Source organism: Halichoerus grypus, chromosome 5, assembly GCF_964656455.1.
Source record: "Halichoerus grypus chromosome 5, mHalGry1.hap1.1, whole genome shotgun sequence".
NCBI classification, from domain to species: Eukaryota; Metazoa; Chordata; class Mammalia; order Carnivora; family Phocidae; genus Halichoerus; species Halichoerus grypus.
Genome location: NC_135716.1, coordinates 75,906,079 through 75,925,310, shown reverse-complemented (window position 1 = coordinate 75,925,310; position 19,232 = coordinate 75,906,079). Strand labels below are relative to the sequence as shown.

Genomic DNA, 19,232 nt, shown 5'->3' with positions numbered 1-19,232 from the left:
CTGCCTCGCTTGGCCACTGCTACCACTGCAGAGTAGTTCTCTTACCGGAAGAATCAGGAATTTGTGTCTAAGACTCAGGGCAGTGTGTTGAACAACCTGAACATTTTACAAAATATGCATTAAGTCGTAGTACACTAAAAGGCTTCAGAAGCAGTTTGTCTTTGTTAATAATCATTATATGTATATTTAGAAAGACTAAAGTATCTCAAATTGTCCACCATTATTTGTTAACGATTTTATAATCCTGCAAAGACCAGAGTATTAGAAAACGGGTGATTTCCATTTTAAAATTACATTCACTTCTCCCTTCTGTATAGCTATGTAGAATAAATGTAACTTAAAATTTAAAATTACATTAGCCCATTTGGTCTATGGTGTTTTAAAAAAATAGAATGGGAGCCTCAACTACGTTGCTCTATTAAAAGAGACACCACCAATACCCTTGCTTTGTTTCTCTTAAATTTAATTCTTAACAGGAGAGCTTTTTATTAATTCAAATGGAGTGACGTTCATATGGAAGGAAAAAAGGATTTATGAGTAATGCGGTTCTCTGTCCCACCGCTGGGGTGGGGATGGTGGGGGAGGCGATCGGGTCAGCGGAGAGCAGTTGCGGCTGCGCCATCCCTAAGCTTCTAGGCGCGCAGGCTGGACCCGCGGAAACGCAAGCTGCCGCCTGGGGCAGAAGCAGGAAGGGGGATTTTCGGCTGGCTGCCGCCGCAGAGGTCTCCACAGCCGGCGGCCTCCTCTCCTGACCGCTCCAGAAAAGAAGCCCCTTCCCTGGGCCAGCTAGGTGAGAGAGAGACTGCTACTGAACTTGCTAAGAGGGAGGGACCACCGAACCTAAGGAGACCCGTGTCGGCCAGCGGTGTCTTAAAGAAGAGGAGACGGGTTTGTAGTTTTCCTATAAAGGGTAAGGACTCTTTTCTCTGTAGCACTTTGTTCGATGTATTCATCTGGTTAGAATAAGATTTCAACAGGTAGCAGAGAACGATCACGTGGGGGCAGATTTGGGGCGCCGCGCCACCCCTCCCCGCCCCTCGGACCCGCACCTCTTGATATAGTTGCACGTCGATCATCGTAACCCGTGCTTTCAATTCCGTTTTGCAGCCCGGGAGTGCGCGGCGACGGTGGGCTAAAAAGACGGCCAGGAACCAGCCTCCCGCGGAGAAGTCACAGAAAGACTTGGAGCGCAAGTCCGCGCAGACGCTGGCTGGGTGAACTGCGAGCCTCGCAGGGCGTTGGTGGAGGAAACCGGGTCGCCGGCCCCACTGCCCTCGCCGACATGCACAACGCGTCATTCTCGGAGCTAGAGCCAGCCAACACATCGTGCTTGGGCCCCGCGCTGGGCTGCCCCAACGCGTCGAGCCCGCCACCTCCGCCGCCACTGCCGCCGCCGCTGGCCGTGGCGGTGCCCGTCGTTTACGCGGTGATCTGCGCAGTGGGGCTGGCGGGCAACTCGGCCGTGCTGTACGTGCTGCTGCGGGCGCCCCGCATGAAGACCGTCACCAACCTGTTTATCCTCAACCTGGCCATCGCCGACGAGCTCTTCACGCTTGTGCTGCCCATCAACATCGCTGACTTCTTGCTGCAGCAATGGCCCTTCGGGGAGCTCATGTGCAAGCTCATCGTGGCCATCGACCAGTACAACACGTTCTCCAGCCTCTACTTCCTCACGGTCATGAGCGCCGACCGCTACCTGGTAGTGCTGGCCACGGCCGAGTCACGCCGGGTGGCTGGCCGCACGTATAGCGCTGCACGCGCGGTGAGCCTGGCCGTGTGGGGGCTCGTGACGCTGGTCGTGCTGCCCTTCGCTGTCTTCGCCCGGCTCGACGACGAGCAGGGCCGGCGCCAGTGCGTGCTGGTCTTCCCGCAGCCGGAGGCCTTTTGGTGGCGGGCGAGCCGCCTCTACACGCTTGTGCTCGGCTTCGCCATCCCGGTGTCCACCATCTGCGTCCTCTACAGCATCCTGCTGTGCCGGCTGCGCGCCATTCGGCTGGACAGCAACGCCAAGGCTCTGGACCGCGCTAAGAAGCGGGTGACTCTCTTGGTGGTGGCGATCCTGGCCGTGTGCCTCCTCTGCTGGACGCCCTACCACCTGAGCACCGTGGTGGCGCTCACCACTGACCTCCCGCAGACGCCGCTTGTCATCGCGCTCTCCTACTTCATCACCAGCCTGAGCTACGCCAACAGCTGCCTCAACCCCTTTCTCTACGCCTTCCTGGACGACAGCTTCCGCAGGAGCCTCCGCCAGCTGCTGGCCTGCCGCGCTGCCGCCTGACATCCTTCCGCCCCCCTCCGCGCGCCCTGCGCCCCAGTCCTGGCCGCTCCAGCCCCGGCTGGTGCAGAGGGAGCGGGCGCCCGCGGCGCTCTGGAGGCTTCCCTGAGCTGCAATCTCCTGTCCCCAACCCCGAAAACTTGCTAAAGATGCAGATTCTTGGGCTCCGGTTCAGACATAGGGAATCGGACGCGCTAGGGCTGCGCCCTCAATTTGAATTTACCAAGCCCTCCAGATGATGCAGGAGCACACTAAGTATAAGGACTGTTGAGTCTGAGAACCCAGGCGGAACTCTCCCTAATGCCAAAGGGCACCGAGTTGACCCCCGAATTTGACAGGGGAGGGCAGGAAGCGGGGAGGAGGGCGGCAGTGGTGCTGGGAACCCCCTGCCGGTTGCCCCCTCTCTCCACCCGCCCAGGGCGTTTGCGACCCAGGCTCTAGGTGGAGCCCTCGGCGCTATCCCGGGACGCGGGGAGGCGGGGTGGGGGTGGGGTCTAGAAGAGGCTCGAGGATACCCCCAGGCGTCGGCTCCGCGCTCGCCCCGCACCTTGCTACTTCGGTTTCCGGCAGCGACTGCCCGCGCTTTTGCTCAAAACTGGCGAGCAGCCTGGTCAGGACCTTTAGTCCCTCTCCGCTCGCGCTAATCGCTGGGGAAAAGGGTCAAGGCTCCTGTGTTCGGCGCTCAGCGCTCTGAGGTGCAGGGGGTCTCGTGGAGCGCGCGAGAGTGTACGTGCATGCGTGTGTATCTAGCGGGATTGGGTGAAGGTGGTTGGAGCTTGGCTGTGACTACCTACAATGGTGATGAGAACAGTGATAATCCCCCCTTCCTGTTTTAGCTCCTTTTCTCTCTGCCTTTCCTTTTCCCTACTCCTACTCTTTCTTGAAAATGCTCCACCACTCTCAGACTTTGGGGGAACCCGGCTCGCCCTGATGGGAAAGGCCTGGAACCGGGAGTCTCCCAGGCGCGCGGTTGTGGCGCCCCCTTGCGGGGCCTGCTGCCCGGCCCCGAGCCTCCGAAAATGGAGCTCTGCACATGCTAAATGGCAACTTACACCTCTGGGTTACCAGTCCTCGCCGCTTTCCACAATTGACCAGTACTGCTACGTCCCTTTGCCCCAGGTGACGTCTCATACCACTTGGACCAGTTCGTTGCAATTCTTCGTGCATTGTTTTTCGGACTGAGAACTTTATAAATATATATATGTCCTAATCTCACAAATTTCTGTGAGGACCACATGAAATTAAAAAGTGAAATGTGTATCCGTTCCTTCTATCCCTTTCTCCTCATATTCTTCATCCCTTTCGCCTGAAGGAGAGCCAGAAAGCTGAAATGACTGACATCTTCATATTTTCCTCTATTGGATTCCTTTCCACAGGGAGCTATACCTTAGTGCTAGTCATGTGACTCTGGTAAATAATCTAGTTCTGTAATCACAAGGGAGCCTGGCCAGCACCCTATCCTTATTTTTATCTTCAATTTATGGGAGACAAAAATGGATTAAGAGAGGACTGAGACTTAGGTTTACCCAACCTCTGCAGTTTACACCTCAGACATGAGAGCAGAGCCTTAACCAGACTATAGCTCTTGATTACAGTGCTTCAAAGGGTTAGTTTTTCTTTGGGATTAATTCCAAACAGGAATGAAAATTTATAGAAATACTTGTTTCTTATAGTGCAGTGTTAGGTGCTAAAAAGAGTGTGAGTGTTCCTGGCAGGTTTTGCTTGCTTTGTTTGATGTGCATGACTCAGTTTCTCAATTATTTAGGTACAAAATATCTTTTAAAGTCTATAGAAGGAACTGAATGGAGCACTGGGTGTTATACGCAAACAATGAATCATGGAACACTACATCAAAAACTAATGATGTAATGTATGGTGATTAACATAACATAATAAAATAAAAAAATAAAAAATAAAAAAAATTCTATAGAAGGGAAAAAGTCTCCTTTGGGTGGGAGAAAGCAAACTCCCTTTCTGATTTTAGTGAATGAGAATTGATTCCTTAGCCCTCAGAGTTATTAGTAACAGTAATTCATAGCTATCAGTTTAAAAAAATGTAAATTTAGAAAACTTCTACCTCTAGTAATAATAGTAAATTGTCCAAAATACAGGTTTGTTTGTTTTTTTATGTCTCCATTGCATTTTGGATGTTGTACCTTTGAGCAGTCCTTTGCTGGTGGGCTTCAGAGACCTCTTAGAATTCATTGCAGTATCTTTCAAATTTCTTGGAAACATTTTATTGATTTTCTTTATGACTCACAAAATTCTTTTATGAATCAGTACTTTTTTTAAAATTAAAGTTTTAAGCTTAGAGTAACTGCCACATTATCTAAGGTGATGGACAAAGAGTCAAGTGGATATTTGGCCACAAACACAGCCAGTTGCAATCATGTGGATTTGAAACCTCATCTGTTTTCATAAACTCGGTAGCTGTACTTTGATATTCTCTGGACACAGAGTGGGGGAGAGCTGAGTAATCCATCTGTCTACTGTGTCATCCCGGCCACAGATTCACCTGGAGGCTGTCTCGGAATCTTGGAGAGGACTGTTGGAAAAGATGGACTGACATCACTGTGTTGGCTACAGCAAGGCATGGGTAGGGGTCCTAGTATGGTATTTGGGGGATTAAATAGGACTCAGTTCAGTTTCACCCGGCTTTCTAAGTCATTGGATAAACTATTGTGTACTCATTTCTAGGTTGTTGCCTTCATATTAGCATGTAGAAATCCAAACTGTATGTCTCAGACTTCCTTTTTATGCCTAGGTACTAGGTAGAATAAAAAACAGCCATGTACAAATAGATTTTACTTACATCATTCTATTGCAAATGATGTCTTAACTCTGTGTGGAATTCTTGCAGTCTTTGTGTAAACTGTGTTGTTTGGTTATACCATTTCTGATGTTTAAAAATGTTTATTTGGTTTTAGTTATCTTTTACTAAGATATGTAACTACTTTACTAGTTATGTAATGTGTGTGCTTCAGCTTTCGCTTGAGAAATGCAAACATGCTGTTAGTCCATACTGAGAGAAGCTCAGTTTAAAATAAAAGCTGAAACATTCTGGGGAAAAAAGCTGAAGTGTTCTGTGTGATAAGTGAATATTCTATTGCTTGAGAACATGGGATCCATAATTTAGTCACCTTAGTGCCTTTGAGGAAAAGTTATCTCATGGGTAAGCAGTGAATAAATAGAAGTATTCGACAGGGCAAGATTAAGAATGAACTCCCCCCCCCCATTTATTTTAGTTGATTGTGAAAATGGTGTCTAACTGCTGATTAGCACAAAAACTCTGTGACATATGCTGGGCAGAAAAAGCATGATAAGCTTTTATCATATAAGCACAAACCTTGTTTGTTTAATATTTGAGCAACTTTATATAGAGAGTGAGATGGGAGAGAAATTGCTTATGTTATTAGCACACACGTTACTATTTCAGTTAACAGTAAGCACAGACATGGCTCACATGTGTGTAAGGTGAAGGGGGCTAACTAGAAAACCTCTCCCATTTAGGGAAAGCTTTCGTGGGTGACTCAGTTGGTTGAGCATCTGCCTCCAGCTCAGGTCATAATCCCAGAGTCCCGGGGTCGAACCCCGCATGGGGCTCCTGTCTTGGCAGAAAGCCTGCTTCTCCCTCTCCTTCTGCGCCGCTTCCCCAGCTTGTGCTCTCTCTCTCTCTGTCAAATAAATAAATAAATAAAATCTTAAAAAAAAAAAAAGAGAGAGAGAAAGCTTCCCTTCCCTCAGTAACAGGCTTGAAAAACAAGAAACAATATCCCACCACAGATGGCACTCATCTATGCTTATCCAGAGTAAGGAAGGAATCAGAGAATGCTTCACATAGTGGTCTTTTACTAAGATAGCTTTGGGTCTGGCATTTTAGTCCCATTTTATATAGGGAAAAACTGAGATGCAAGGAATTGGGTCCATTTGGCCAGGCATACAAAGACTAATCAAGACCAATCAGAGCCATCTGTTTCCTCTTTTAGGCATTGTCTCATCCTGTTCCAGCAGAGATGAAATTGGTTGCAATGTGTAATTCAAAATTATTAGACCATAGAAAACATTGATGTCTTCGAAATATTTAATGGATTAAACAAGATATACCTACTATTTCATCATGTGATACAAAGGGAGGATAAGGGATAAGATTTACTAATAGAACTTCAATCCTAATTCAGAATCTTGAAGGTGCATGGTGTTGTTAAGTGTTATATAAGAATAATAATTTCTGGACCAGGGCTGGCTGCATTCTTCCCTCAACTGATTGTAATCTGCATGCTTTATACATATGGACTTGTGCTCTAGGATGTACCATTTATGAAAAATAGAATGTCAATAGTACTCTGTTTATATAGAATAGAGTTTTGAAATGGATGACACTGTCCTTCAGTTTAGGGCAAGGTGCATTTATTTATATCATATCTTATAAGGTTACACGAAAATATATCACATCAATTTAAAAAATGGGGAAAGGGAACAAAAGTTAAAATGACATCTCTGAGGAACTGTTAAAATGGATGAACTGCATGCTTCCCACAATCCAGCACAGGATTTCTCTTTTGGCAAATGCCTACTGGCAGCAAGAGTAGTTTGCATTCCCAGCAAATGCCTCAAATGCCATCTTTGACCAGATGTCCCATTGCACCATGGCCTGGGGAGTCAGCTCAGCATGTTTTTGTGCACAAAGCATCTTTTTTTCTCTAACAAAGACTGGGTGATCAGCAGAGGTGTTCAGGTGTTTTTGTTTTTGTTTTTAATCCAAGTATAATTAACATACAGTGTTATATTAGCTTCAGGTATACAGTATAATGATTCAACAATTCTATACATTACTCAGTTCTCATCATGGTAGGTGTACTCTTTAATCTCCTTTACCGATATCTCCCATTCTCTCACCCACCTCCCCTCTGGCAACCAACAGTTTGTTCTCTATATTTAAGAGTCTGGTTTTATGTTTGCCTCTTTTTTCTTTGTTTCCTTTGTTTCTTAAATTCTACATATGAGTGAAATCACATGGTATTTGTCTTTCTCTGACTGACTTATTTCACTTAGCATTATACCCTCATGTTGTTGCAATTGGCAAGATTTCATTCTTTCTTATGGCTCAGTAATATCCCATCACATATATCCCATCACTTCTTTATCCATTCATCTATGGATAGACATGGGTTGTTTTCATATCTTGGTTGATTTCACATCTTATTGTAAATAATGCTGCAATAAACATAGGGGTACATATATCTTTATAGTAAAGCTTGAAATCAAGAAGGGTCATGCCTCCCAGTTTGTTTTTTCTCATGATTGCTTTGGCTATTTGGGGTCTTTGTGGTTCCATTTAAATTATAGGATTGTTTTTTCTACTATAAAAATGGCATTGGATCTTGATAGGGATTGCATTGAATCTACAGATGGCTTTTGGGTAGTATTGACATTTTAACAATATTAATTTCCAATCCATGAATATGGGATACCTTTCCATTTATTTGTACCTTCTTTGATTTCTTTCATCAATGTCTTGTAGTTTTCAGAGTAGAGATCGTTCACTTCCTTGGTTAAGTTTATTCCTAAGTATTATATTGTTTCTGATGCTATTGTAAGTGGGAGCATTTTCTTCATTTCTTTCTCAGATAATTCAGTGTTAGTATATAGAAATGCTACTGATATTTGTCTGTTAACTTTGTATCCTGCCACTTTACTGCATTTGTTGATTATATCTAATAGTTTTTGATGAACTCTTTAGGATTTTCTACATATAAAATCATGCATATACAAATACGACAATTTGACTTCTTTCTTTCGAATTTTGATTCCTTTTAATTCTTTTCTTGCCTGATTTCCCTGGCAAGGACTTCCAGCTCTATGCTGAAGAGTAGTGGTGAGGGTAAGCCCACTTGTCTTGTTTCTGATCTTACAGAAAAAGCTTTCAACCTTTCATCATTGAGTATGGTGTTAGCTGTGGGCTTATCATATATGGCTTTCATTATTTTGAGGTGCATTTCTTCTGCATCTAATTTGTTAGAAGTTTTTATCATGAACAGATTTTGGATTTTGTCAGATACTTCTTATGTGTCTATTGAGATGATCATTTTTTTTCATTCTATTAATATGATGTATCACATTGATTGATTTGCATATGTTGAGCCATCCTTACATCCCAGGTATCAATCCCACTTGATCATTGTAAATAATCCTTTTAATGTGCTACTGAATTTGGCTTGTTAGTATTTTTGTTGAGAATTTTTGCAACTATATTCGCCAGGAATGTTGGTCTGTATTTTTCTTTTCTGGTAGTATCCTTTTCTGGCTTTGGTGTCACAGTAATGCTGGCCTCATAAAATGAGTTTGGGAGTTCCATACTCTTCAACTTTTTTGGAAGAGTTTGAGGAGAGTTGGTGTTAATTCTTTAAATGTTTGGTAAAATTCACCAGTGAAGCAGTTTGGCTCTGGACTTTTCTTCATTGGAAGATATTAAATTACTTATTGAATCTCCTTACTAGTAATTGTTTTGTTCAGACTTTCTCTTTCTTCATCTCTCCTTTCTTTATAGTTTGCATGTTTCTAAAAATTTTTTCATTTCTTCTAGATTTTCCCGTTTGTTGGCATATAGTATAGTTGTTCATAGTAGCCTCTTATGATCCTTTCCATTTCTCTAGTTTTGTGTGTAATGTTCTCTTTTTCATTTATAATTTTTCTGGGGGGGGGGTCCTGTCTCTTTCTTGCAGTCTAGCTGAAGGTTTGTCAATTTTGTTTTTTTCAAAGAACTAGCTTTTAGTTTGGTTAATCTTTTCTATTGTTTTCCTGTTTTTTATTTCATTTATCACTGCTGTAATCTTTATTAGATTACTTTGCTAACTTTGGGCTCAGTATCTTCTTCTTTGTCTAGTTCCTTAAGGTGTAAAGTTAGGTTGTTTATTTAGATATCTTTGTTGCTTCTTAATACAAGCATTTATTGCTATGAACTTCCCTCCTAGAACTGCTGTTGCTGCATCTCATAAGTTTTGGTATGTTGTGTTTCCATTTTTATTTGTCTCAAGATGCTTTTTGATTTCCTCTTTAATACCTTCTTTGATTCATATGTTGTTCAGAAGAGTGTTGTTTAATTTTAATGTATTTGTAATTTTTCCAGTTTTCCTCTTGTCATTAATTCTGGTTTCATACCATTGTAGTTAGAGAAGATACTTGGTATGAATTCAATATTCTTGAACTTGTTTTCTGCCCTAACATATGGTCTATCCTAGAAAATGTTTCTCATGCACTTGAAAAGAATGTGCATTCTGTTGTTGTTGAATAGAATGTTTTATGTATGTTTGTTAGGTCCATTTGGTCTATATTGTTCAAGTGTGCTGTTTCTCATTGATTCTCTTTCTGGATGATCTATCTATTGTTAAGAGTGAGGTATTAAAATCCCCAACGATTATAGTATTGCCGTTTATTTTTCCTTTTAGCTCTGGTTAGTTTTGTTTTCTATATATAGGTGCTCTGATGTTGAGACCGTAAATATTTCCAATTGTTATATCTTCTTGATGGAATGACACCTTTATCATTAAATAATGACATACCTTGTCTCTTTTTGCCATTTTTAAAGTCTATTTTGTCTGATATAAGTATAGCTACGCTTTTGTAGTTGTTGTGTTGTTGTTACCATTCGCTTCAAATATTTTTTTCTCTCAATCTTTATGTGTCTTTAAGGTTAAGTGAATCTCTTGTAGGCAACATTATCAGTGGGTCTTGTGTTTTTATTCATTCAACCATTCTATGTCTTTTGATTGATAAATTTAATCTGTTTACATTTTAAGTAATTATTGATAGGTAAAGACTTAACTATTACCACTTTGTTCCTTGTTTTCTGGTTGTTTTGTAGATCCATTGTTTCTTATTTCTTATCTTGCTGTCGTGTGTGTGTGTGTGTGTGTGTGTGTGTTTTGATGTCTTTTGAAATCAATATGGTTTGATTTCTTTATCATGTTCTTTTGTGCAATACTACAGATTTTTCCTTGTGGCTACCATGAGACTTATACAAATATTTTCACATTATAGCACCTCATTTAAATTAATAACTTCAATGACATTCTTATCCACTTTACACCTTTCCTTCTCCCCCCCCCCCCACATTTAAGGTTTTTGGTGTTTCAATTTACTTATATTTTATATTGTGTAATTAACAGGTTTTTTTGTTGTCATTATTATTTTTACTACATTTTTTTTTAATTTTAAGCTAGAGTTGTAAGTGAATTATGTGTCATCATTACCATATTACAGAATCTAACTTTGACTTTATGTTTGCCATTATCAGAGTTTTACACTGCCTTCTTATGTTTTTCTGTTGCCAATTAACATTCTTTTATTTTCACTGAAAGGACTCTTTAGAATTTCTTGTAAGGCAGGTCTAGTGGCAATAAATTCCCCCAACTTTTTTTGGTCAGGAAAGTCTTTATCTCTACTTCATTTCTGAAGAATGGCTTTGCTAAGTATAGAATTCTTGGTTGACAGTTTTTTTTTTTCCTTTCAATATTTTATAGATCTCATCACATTCTATCCTGAAATCTTTCTGTTGCAAAATTCACTGATAGTCTCATGCATGTCACTTTTCTCTTTTGCTGCTTTCAAAATTCTTTCTTTGTTTTTTGACAATTTAATTATAACATACTTTGGTGTTTGGTTAGCTCTATTCAGATTTAACCCATTTGGGATCCTTTGGGTCTTTTGGATCTGGATGTCTATTTCTCTCCTCAGGTTTGGGCAGTCTTCAACCATTATTGATTTAAATATACTTTCTGTCCCTTTTGCTTTCTCTTCTCCTTCTGGAATTTCCATAGTATGAATACTGTTTCCTTTCACTGTGTCCCATAAGTCCAGTGGGCTTTTTCCATTCTTTTTCATTCTTCTTTTTGCTCCTCTGACTGGCTAATTTCCAGTGTCCTATTTTCCAGGTCACTGATTCTTTCTTCTGCATAGTAGAGCCTGCTTTTGAAATTGTCTGTTGAATTCTTCAGTTCAGTTATTGTATTTTTTAGCTCTAAGATTTTTGGTTGTATTTTTTGATAGTTTCTATTTCTCTGTTGAACTTCTTGTTTTATTTTGTTTTTTTCATTCATTGTTTTCCTAATTTTATTTAAATGTCTCTCTGTGTGTTCCTGTAATTCACCAAATTTCCTTAAGGGGATTAGTCTGAATTCTTTGACAGTACATAAATCTCTATTTCTTTAGGGCCAGTTATTAGAACTTTATTAGTGTGTGTGTGTGTGTGTGTGTGTGTGTGTGTGTGTGTGTGGTGTGTGACATTTACCTGATTTTTTGTTATTCTTGATTTCTTACATTGGTATCTGCATATTTGAGTAAGTGGTCTCCTCTTCCAGACTTTGCAGTTTTGTTTCAGTGGAGACAGTTTTTCACCAGGCAGCTCAGTTTGGGTTTCTGGATGTGTCTGCTGGCATCATTTTTGTGCAAGAGGGCCTGCTATAGGGTCTATTTTTGGGCAAGGCAACTGTTCAATCTCTGAAGTTGGAGGTAGGAGAGTGTGCCACTAGCTGAAAACAGCTGGAGAGTGTGCTGATTTGGTTCCCTGCCCAAGTGAGGCTGTAGGTTGGGCTCCATGGTGAGATGGATTCTCTGGTCCAGCTCTATCCAGTTGGGACTCAGCAGTAGGTAGGGCTATGAATTAGCTTCCCTTCCCTGGCAGGGCAGCAGGATGGGACTCAGAGCCTGCACAGCTTGTTGTTTGGTGACCCACATCAGGCAAGAGTGTGCACTGAATACCCTGGTCAGGTAAAGCTACTGGGTTTGCCCTGCAGAAAGGGAAAGCTATGTACTGTGCTCTCTATTCTGACGCTATTGTAAACAGCTCTGTTGGATGGGCTATACAGTTTCCTGTGTGTTCTGGTAAGGTTCCCTGGTTGGGCAGGCTGAAACTGTATTCAGCAACAAGTGGGACTACAAATTAGTTTCCCTTCCCAGTGCAGCAAGAGAAACAGCTCCAAAACCACTAAGGCTCTTTGTGGCCTTTAGTCAAGCTGACCCATGCCACAAGTTCCCTGGCCAAACAGGGCCATTGGCTTTGCTCTGAGGATGATCAGCTCTGCCTGCTGACTTTTCAGATGGAATGTTGCTGGATTATACAGCAGCTTCCACGTATTCTTGTCAGCCCTTCTTATCAGCTGGGGCCAGGACCATACTCTGCAGCAAGTGGAGCTATGACTCAACTCTCTTGCCTTGTCAGTGCTGGAATAACCTACTTCAGGCAACTCCCAAGTTTTCTTGAACAGGCTTTCTGGCTGGGAGGGGCTGGGAACCATCTCCACTGAGGTGGACTATGAATTAACTCTTTTACCTGGGCATAGCAGGGAAACCCTCCATGCCTGTTCCTAGTTTTGCTCTGAAGGAGATCAGCTCTACCTGCTCACCTCTTGGCTCTAACACCACTGTGTTACTCAGCTTTCATGTGTCCTTGCCAGCTTTTCCTGTCAGATGGGGCTAGGGGCCACACTCCACAGCAGGTAGGGCTATGACTCAGCTCTTCTGCCTGGGCATGGGCAGACCCGGCCCCAGGACTGGTAAAATGCCTCCTTTGAGGACCCAAGTCAGGCAGACATGCACTCCACTCAGTTCCCTGGTCAGACTGCACCACTGACTTGGTTTTGTAGATGAACGAAGCTGCTGGTTGGGACTACTACTTGGGCTCTGCAAGTATGAACTTTGTCTGCTAAAATCTGAGTGCTGGTTGTAGGAAGTCCCTTCCCCATTCACAGACACAGTCAGATTCCCAATGATTGACCCTACAGATCCCCCTTAGATCCCAGGGGGCAAAACCAGAGTAGAGGCACCACAAAGCAACCCACAATGCTGATTTTTCCCTGTGGTTTCTCTTTTCCCTCTGGAGGAGACATAGACTCAGGGGAGACCTCTCTGTGTGGAGCTACACTGGCTATGGGGTGGGGGGCAATGCAGTCAGCTTGTAGCCATTTCTCTTACCTTCCAATGTGGTTTGTCTTGGTCTCTGTGGTGCAGGGGGTGCCTCAGACTCACCCCCATGTGTTAGGATTCTCTCGGTGGTGTCTTGTCCATGAATAGCTATTAGTTCTTCTTGTGAGGAGGTGCAAAGTCACAAATGACCTGTGTCACCATCTTGGTGACGTCATACTCCCATGTAACAGACTTGATGAAATTTTAGTGAATCTTCTTATTGGCCTGAAGAATTCAGTAAGAAATCAGTAACTTGGGAAAAGCTCAGTGTATAAAAGTAGCTATGTCATCTAAAATGTCATAAAATGTCTGGGAATTCTATGATAAATTCAAGTAATATAAAATATTAGGTATTTCTGACAATGAGCATCCTGCTATTTGAAGATGCCTACATGCAGTCTTGTAAAATAACACCAACCCCCACGACCAAGTGGGATTTATTCCTGGGCTGCAAGGTTGCTTCAACATTTGCAAATCAATTAGTGTGATACAATACATTAATAAAAGAAAAAACAAGAACCATATGATCCTCTCAATAGATGCAGAAAAAGAATTTGACAAAGTATAGCATCTTTTTTTAATTAAAACTCTTCACAGTGTAGGGATAGAGGGTACGTATCTCAATATCATAAAAGCCATCTATGAAAAACCCACAGTGAATATCATTCTCAATAGGGAAAAACTGAGAGCTTTTGCCCTAAGGGCAGGAACATGGCAGGGATGTCCACTGTCACCACTGCTATTCAACATAGTACTAGAAGTCCTACCCTCAACAATAAGACAACAAAAAGAAATAAAAGGCATCCAAATCGGCAAAGAAGAAGTCAAACTCTCACTCTTTGCAGATGATATGATACTTTATGTGGACTCCACCCCAAAACTGCTAGAACTCATACAAGAATTCAGTAAAGTAGCTGGATATAAAATTAATGCACAGAAATCAGTTGCATTTCTATACACCAATGAGACAGAAGAAAGAGAAATTGAGGAGTCAATCCCATTTATAATTGCACCCAAAACCATAAGATACCTAGGAATAAATCTAACCAAAGAGGTAAAGAATCTGTACTCAGAAAACTATAGAATACTCATGAAAGAAATTGAGGAAGACACAAAGAAATGGAAAAACGTTCCATGCTCATGGATTGGAAGAACAAATATTGTGAAAATGTCTATGCTACCTAGAGCAACCTACACATTTAATGCAATCCCTATCAAAATACCACCAAATTTTTTCAAAGAAATGGAACAAATAATCCTAAAATTTGTATGGAACCAGGAAAGACCCCGAATAGCCAGAAGAATATTGAAAAAGAAAAGCAAAGCTGGTGGCATCACAATTCCGGACTTCCAGCTCTATTACAAAGCTGTCGTCATCAAGACAGTATGGTACTGGCACAAAAACAGACACATAGATCAATGGAACAGAATACAGAGCCCAGAAATGGACCCTCAACTCTATGGTCAACTAATCTTCGACAAAGCAGGAAAGAATGTCCAATGGAAACAAGACAGTCTCTTCAACAAATGGTGTTGGGAAAATTGGACAGCCACATGCAGAAGAATGAAACTGGACCATTTCCTTATACCACACACAAAAATAGACACAAAATGGATGAACGACCTAAATGTGAGACAGGAATCCACCAAAATCCTTGAGGATAACACAGGCAGTAACCTCTTCGACCTTAGCTGCAGCAGCTTCTTCCTAGAAACATCGCCAAAGGCAAGGGAAGCAAGGGCAAAAAATGAACTATTGGGACTTCATCAAGATAAAAAGCTTTTGCACAGCAAAGGAAACAGTCAACAAAACCAAAAGACAACCGACAGAATGGGAGAAGATATTTGCAAATGACATATCAGATAAAGGGCTAGTATCCAAAATCTAGAAAGACTTATCAAACTCAACACCCAAAGAACAAAGAATCCAATCAAGAAATGGGCAGAAGACATGAACAGACATTTCTGTAAAGAAGACATCCAAATGGCTAACAGACACATGAAAAAGTGCTCAACATCACTTGGCATCAGGGAAATCCAAATAAAAACCTCAACGAGATACCACCTCACACCAGTCAGAATGGCTAAAATTAACAAGTCAGGAAATGACAAATGTTGGCGAGGATGCACAGAAAGGGGAACTCCCCTACACTGTTGGTGGGAATGGAAGCTGGTGTAGCCACTCTGGAAAACAGTATGGACGTTCCTCAAAAAATTGAAAATAGAGCTACCCTATGACCCAGCAACTGCTCTACTGGGGATTTACCCCAAAGATACAAATGTAGTGATCTGAAGGGGCATGTGCACCCCAATGTTTATAGCAGCAATGTCCACAATAGCTAAACTATGGAAAGAGCCTAGATGTCCATCAACAGATGAATGGATAAAGAAGATGTGGTGTGTATACACACACACACACACAGACATACACACACAATGGAATATTATGCAGTCATCAAAAAAATGAAATCTTGCCATTTGCAACGATGTGGATGGAACTAGAGGGTATTATGCTAAGCAAAATAAGTCAATCAAAGAAAGAAAATTATTATATGATCTCACTGATACGTGGAATTTGAGAAATAAGGCAGAGGATTGTAGGGGAAGGGAGGGAAAAATAAAACAAGACGAAACCAGAGAGGGAGACAAACCATAAGAGATTCTTAATCTCAGGAAACAAACAGGGTTGCTAGAGTGGAGGGGGGTGGGAAGGATGGGGTGGCTGGGTGATGAACATTGGGGAGGGTATGTACTATGGTGAGCGCTGTGAATTGTGTAAGACTGATGAATCACAGATCTGTGCCCCCGAAACAAATAATACATTATGTGTTAATAAAATATAATAATAATAAAATAAATAAAAAAAACCCCACCAACCCACTTGAAGCAGAACTCTCTATAATAATTCAGTGCTTCCCACATGCCGAGGCACGGCTGACCTAGACAGCTTTATTCAGACACTCCCAGGCTGCCTCTGAGACCTGCCAAATCAGGTTCTCTGCAAGTGTCAGCATCTTTAAAGCTCCCTGAGTGGATTTTATAATGAGACATGTGGAGCAGAGCTACTCAGGTGACATCTCTCTGGAGAACGAATGCTTGTCATGTATGCCATTGAGCTGTGTGACATTAGTAGTAAAACTGAGGTGCTGGACAAGAGTTTATATTCTTACCTATCATTATGTAAATCTTTTTCAGAAGCTTTCACTTTTTCTTGCCTGATCATTAAGTTCTGTTTTATAATAATACAGTAGGATCATTTGAATAACTAATAATAGTGTCTAAAATATCAAAATATTGATTGTTTAGACTTCCCAGGGCAGAGGCATCTCTTGATTGCAGGAATTAAAAAAAATCATTTGAGAATTATTCCTTTGGCCTGCTGGCATGCTTCAAAGGTCTATTTCCCCCCCTGGTATTAATATATTGAAATAGAAATAACCTTAACAATAATATTCTCTTTGTATTGAATAATAGTTTATGCTCAGTAAGTGAAAAATTAAACTGGTTCTATTAATTTTATTTGTTATTCTCAATAAGAGGAGCCATACTGATAAAATAAACCTACAAAAGCTTAGGTTTTCCTCTCTAGTTGTTTAGGTGCTTGTGCAAAGTGGACTTGCCTGCCACCTTCAGGATGATTTATGCAGAAAAAAGCCCACAATGTTAAAAAATTGTAGCTTATTTTTTAAAATGAGAATGTACTCATCAGAAAACTTCAGAAAAAATATTGTGGTTTTTTTTTTCACTTGCTGGGTTCCCATCCTTCTGACAGATTTTTTTAATTATTATTATTTTTTAACCTTTTTAAAAAATTTTATTATATTATGTTAGTCACCATACATCATTAGTTTTTGATGCAGTGTTCCATGATTCATTGTTTGCGTATAACGCCCAGTGCTCCATGCAGTACGTGCCCTCTTTAATACCCATCACCAGGCTAACCGATCCCCCCACCCCCCTCCCCTCCAGAATCCTCAGTTTGTTTCTCAGAGTCCACAGTCTCTCATGGTTCGTCTCCCCCCCGATTTCCCCCTCTTCATTTTTCCCTTCCTACTATCTGCTTCTTTTTTTTTTTTTTTTAACATATAATGTATTATTTGTTTCAAAGGTACAGGTCTGTGATTCATCAGTCTTACACAATTCACAGCGCTCACCATAGCATAGTATTTCATACTATGGTGAAATAGTATGAAATTTTCACACAGCAGTGAAAATGTAAGAGCTTCTATTGTTTCTTTATTGTTCCTTTACTATTCTTATTTTTAAAAAGATTTAGGTCATGATCCCGCGGTCCTGGAATCGAGCCCCGCATCTGGCTCCCTTCTCGGCGGGAAGCCTGCTTCTCTCTCTCCCACTCCCCCTGCTTGTGTTCCCTCTCTCGGTATCTCTCTCTCTCTATCAAATAAATAAAATCTTTAAAAAAAAAAAAGTACTTCATTAAAAAAAAAAAAGGTTTATTTATTTATTTGAGAGAGAGGGAAAGAGAGAGCGTGAGTGGGGAGAGGCGCAGAAGGAGAGGAAGTCTCCTCAAGCAGACTCCCTGCTCTGACGTGGGGCTGGATCCAGCCCTCTGAGATCATGACCTGAGCGAAAATCAAGAGTCAGCCGCTTTACCTACTGAACCACCCAGGTGCCCCTACTATTCTTATTTTAAATATTTTTTTCTTATTATTACAATGGACATCAACTTCATACATGTTTTATATTTTTAAAAAAAATTGTTTCCTTACAGTATGTCTAGAAGTAGAATTACTCTCTTACTTTTTCATATCTAAGCTCTACACTCCTACCTCCTCCTCTTCTTCCTGCCACATGAAGGGGGTGTCTCCTCCATCAAACACCACCTGCATTGCGTGCACTCTTGAATCCTTTCTTTCTCTCCTTCTCAAGTGGTTACTTTTGGCTATCTCCAGCCTCTTCTAAATTACCTACATCCACCTTCTACTACACAACGTTTATTGGTGTTTAAAGGTTCTAGTATCACCAACACTTAAAAAAAATGTTTTCCTTAAATTTTTCTTTGTGGATGAATGCCATCTAATAGATGTAGAAGGAATGACAGAATTAGAAAAATCACCATTTTGCAGTTAGACTATCAACCACTTTGCAATAATTGATTCAGGCAAGGCTTTATCAATAAATACCAAAACCACTGGGTAAAAGATTTATTGGGAACAAGGACATTTGCATAGTACCAAAACAGCACTCCAAAGATTACTTGTTAATTGTGAGGGATGTGTCTTTCTAAAGGAGAGATCTGGTTGGATTATCAAGTAACCAAATTAGCATGACTAATGACATGACAGCCTAATATTAAGTGCTGTCCGATACCATGGATTGTAATGTATACATGGACATGTACAGACACATACACATATACATATTCCAGGCACTAAAATGTATACCACATGACTGAAGGATTTGACTAACTCCTGGTTAACAGAGAAAAACTAGGGATAAGGGAATAGGAAAAAGATTATCATGAAGGAATAATCACACAAATCTAGGATGCGGTGCATTTCTATAAGTCTTGCTGAATTCTCTAAAAAAGTCAATGTAACACACATCCAGAAGAGATGGGGGAATGTTCCAGGTTAAAAGAAACTGAAGAAAAATAATAATCAAAGGCAATGCATGCACCTCAACCAGATCATGATTTGGAGTACCAGCTCTAAAGAAGCATTCACAAACAACTGGGGAAATTAAATATGGACTGGATTTTAGAAATTATCAGGGATTTTTTTGGTAATTTCTTTTGTTGTGGTAATAATATTGTGGTTTTAGAGGAGAATTTGTCTATCCTTAGGCTATGAAGACATAAACATTTCAGGGTGAAGTGTCATGATATCTGTCATTTACTTTCAAATTATTTGGCACAATATCTATGTATATGTACATGTATCTATACAAACAAAGCAAATACATTAAAATATTTACTGTTAGAGGGAAAACAGGTACTTGTACTCTTCTTTCAACTTTTCTGTAAATTTAAACACTT

The 19,232-nt window shown here is 41.2% G+C and overlaps 1 protein-coding gene across 1 annotated transcript; it reads left to right on the top strand.

Moving 5' to 3' along the window:
• The first annotated feature begins 425 nt into the window (after positions 1-425).
• On the top strand, positions 426-5,335 carry NPBWR1 (neuropeptides B and W receptor 1). Its single transcript, XM_036120161.2, has 2 exons — positions 426-910; positions 1,108-5,335. The coding sequence occupies exon 2, from the start codon at positions 1,283-1,285 to the stop codon at positions 2,276-2,278; it is 996 nt and encodes a 331-aa protein (XP_035976054.1). The 5' UTR covers positions 426-910; positions 1,108-1,282; the 3' UTR covers positions 2,279-5,335.
• Positions 5,336-19,232: the final 13,897 nt, after the last annotated feature.

Coding starts and splice junctions, on each gene's coding strand:
- NPBWR1 (XM_036120161.2), top strand. CDS start 1,283: ATGCACAACGCGTCATTCTCGGAGCTAGAGCCAGCCAACACATCGTGC.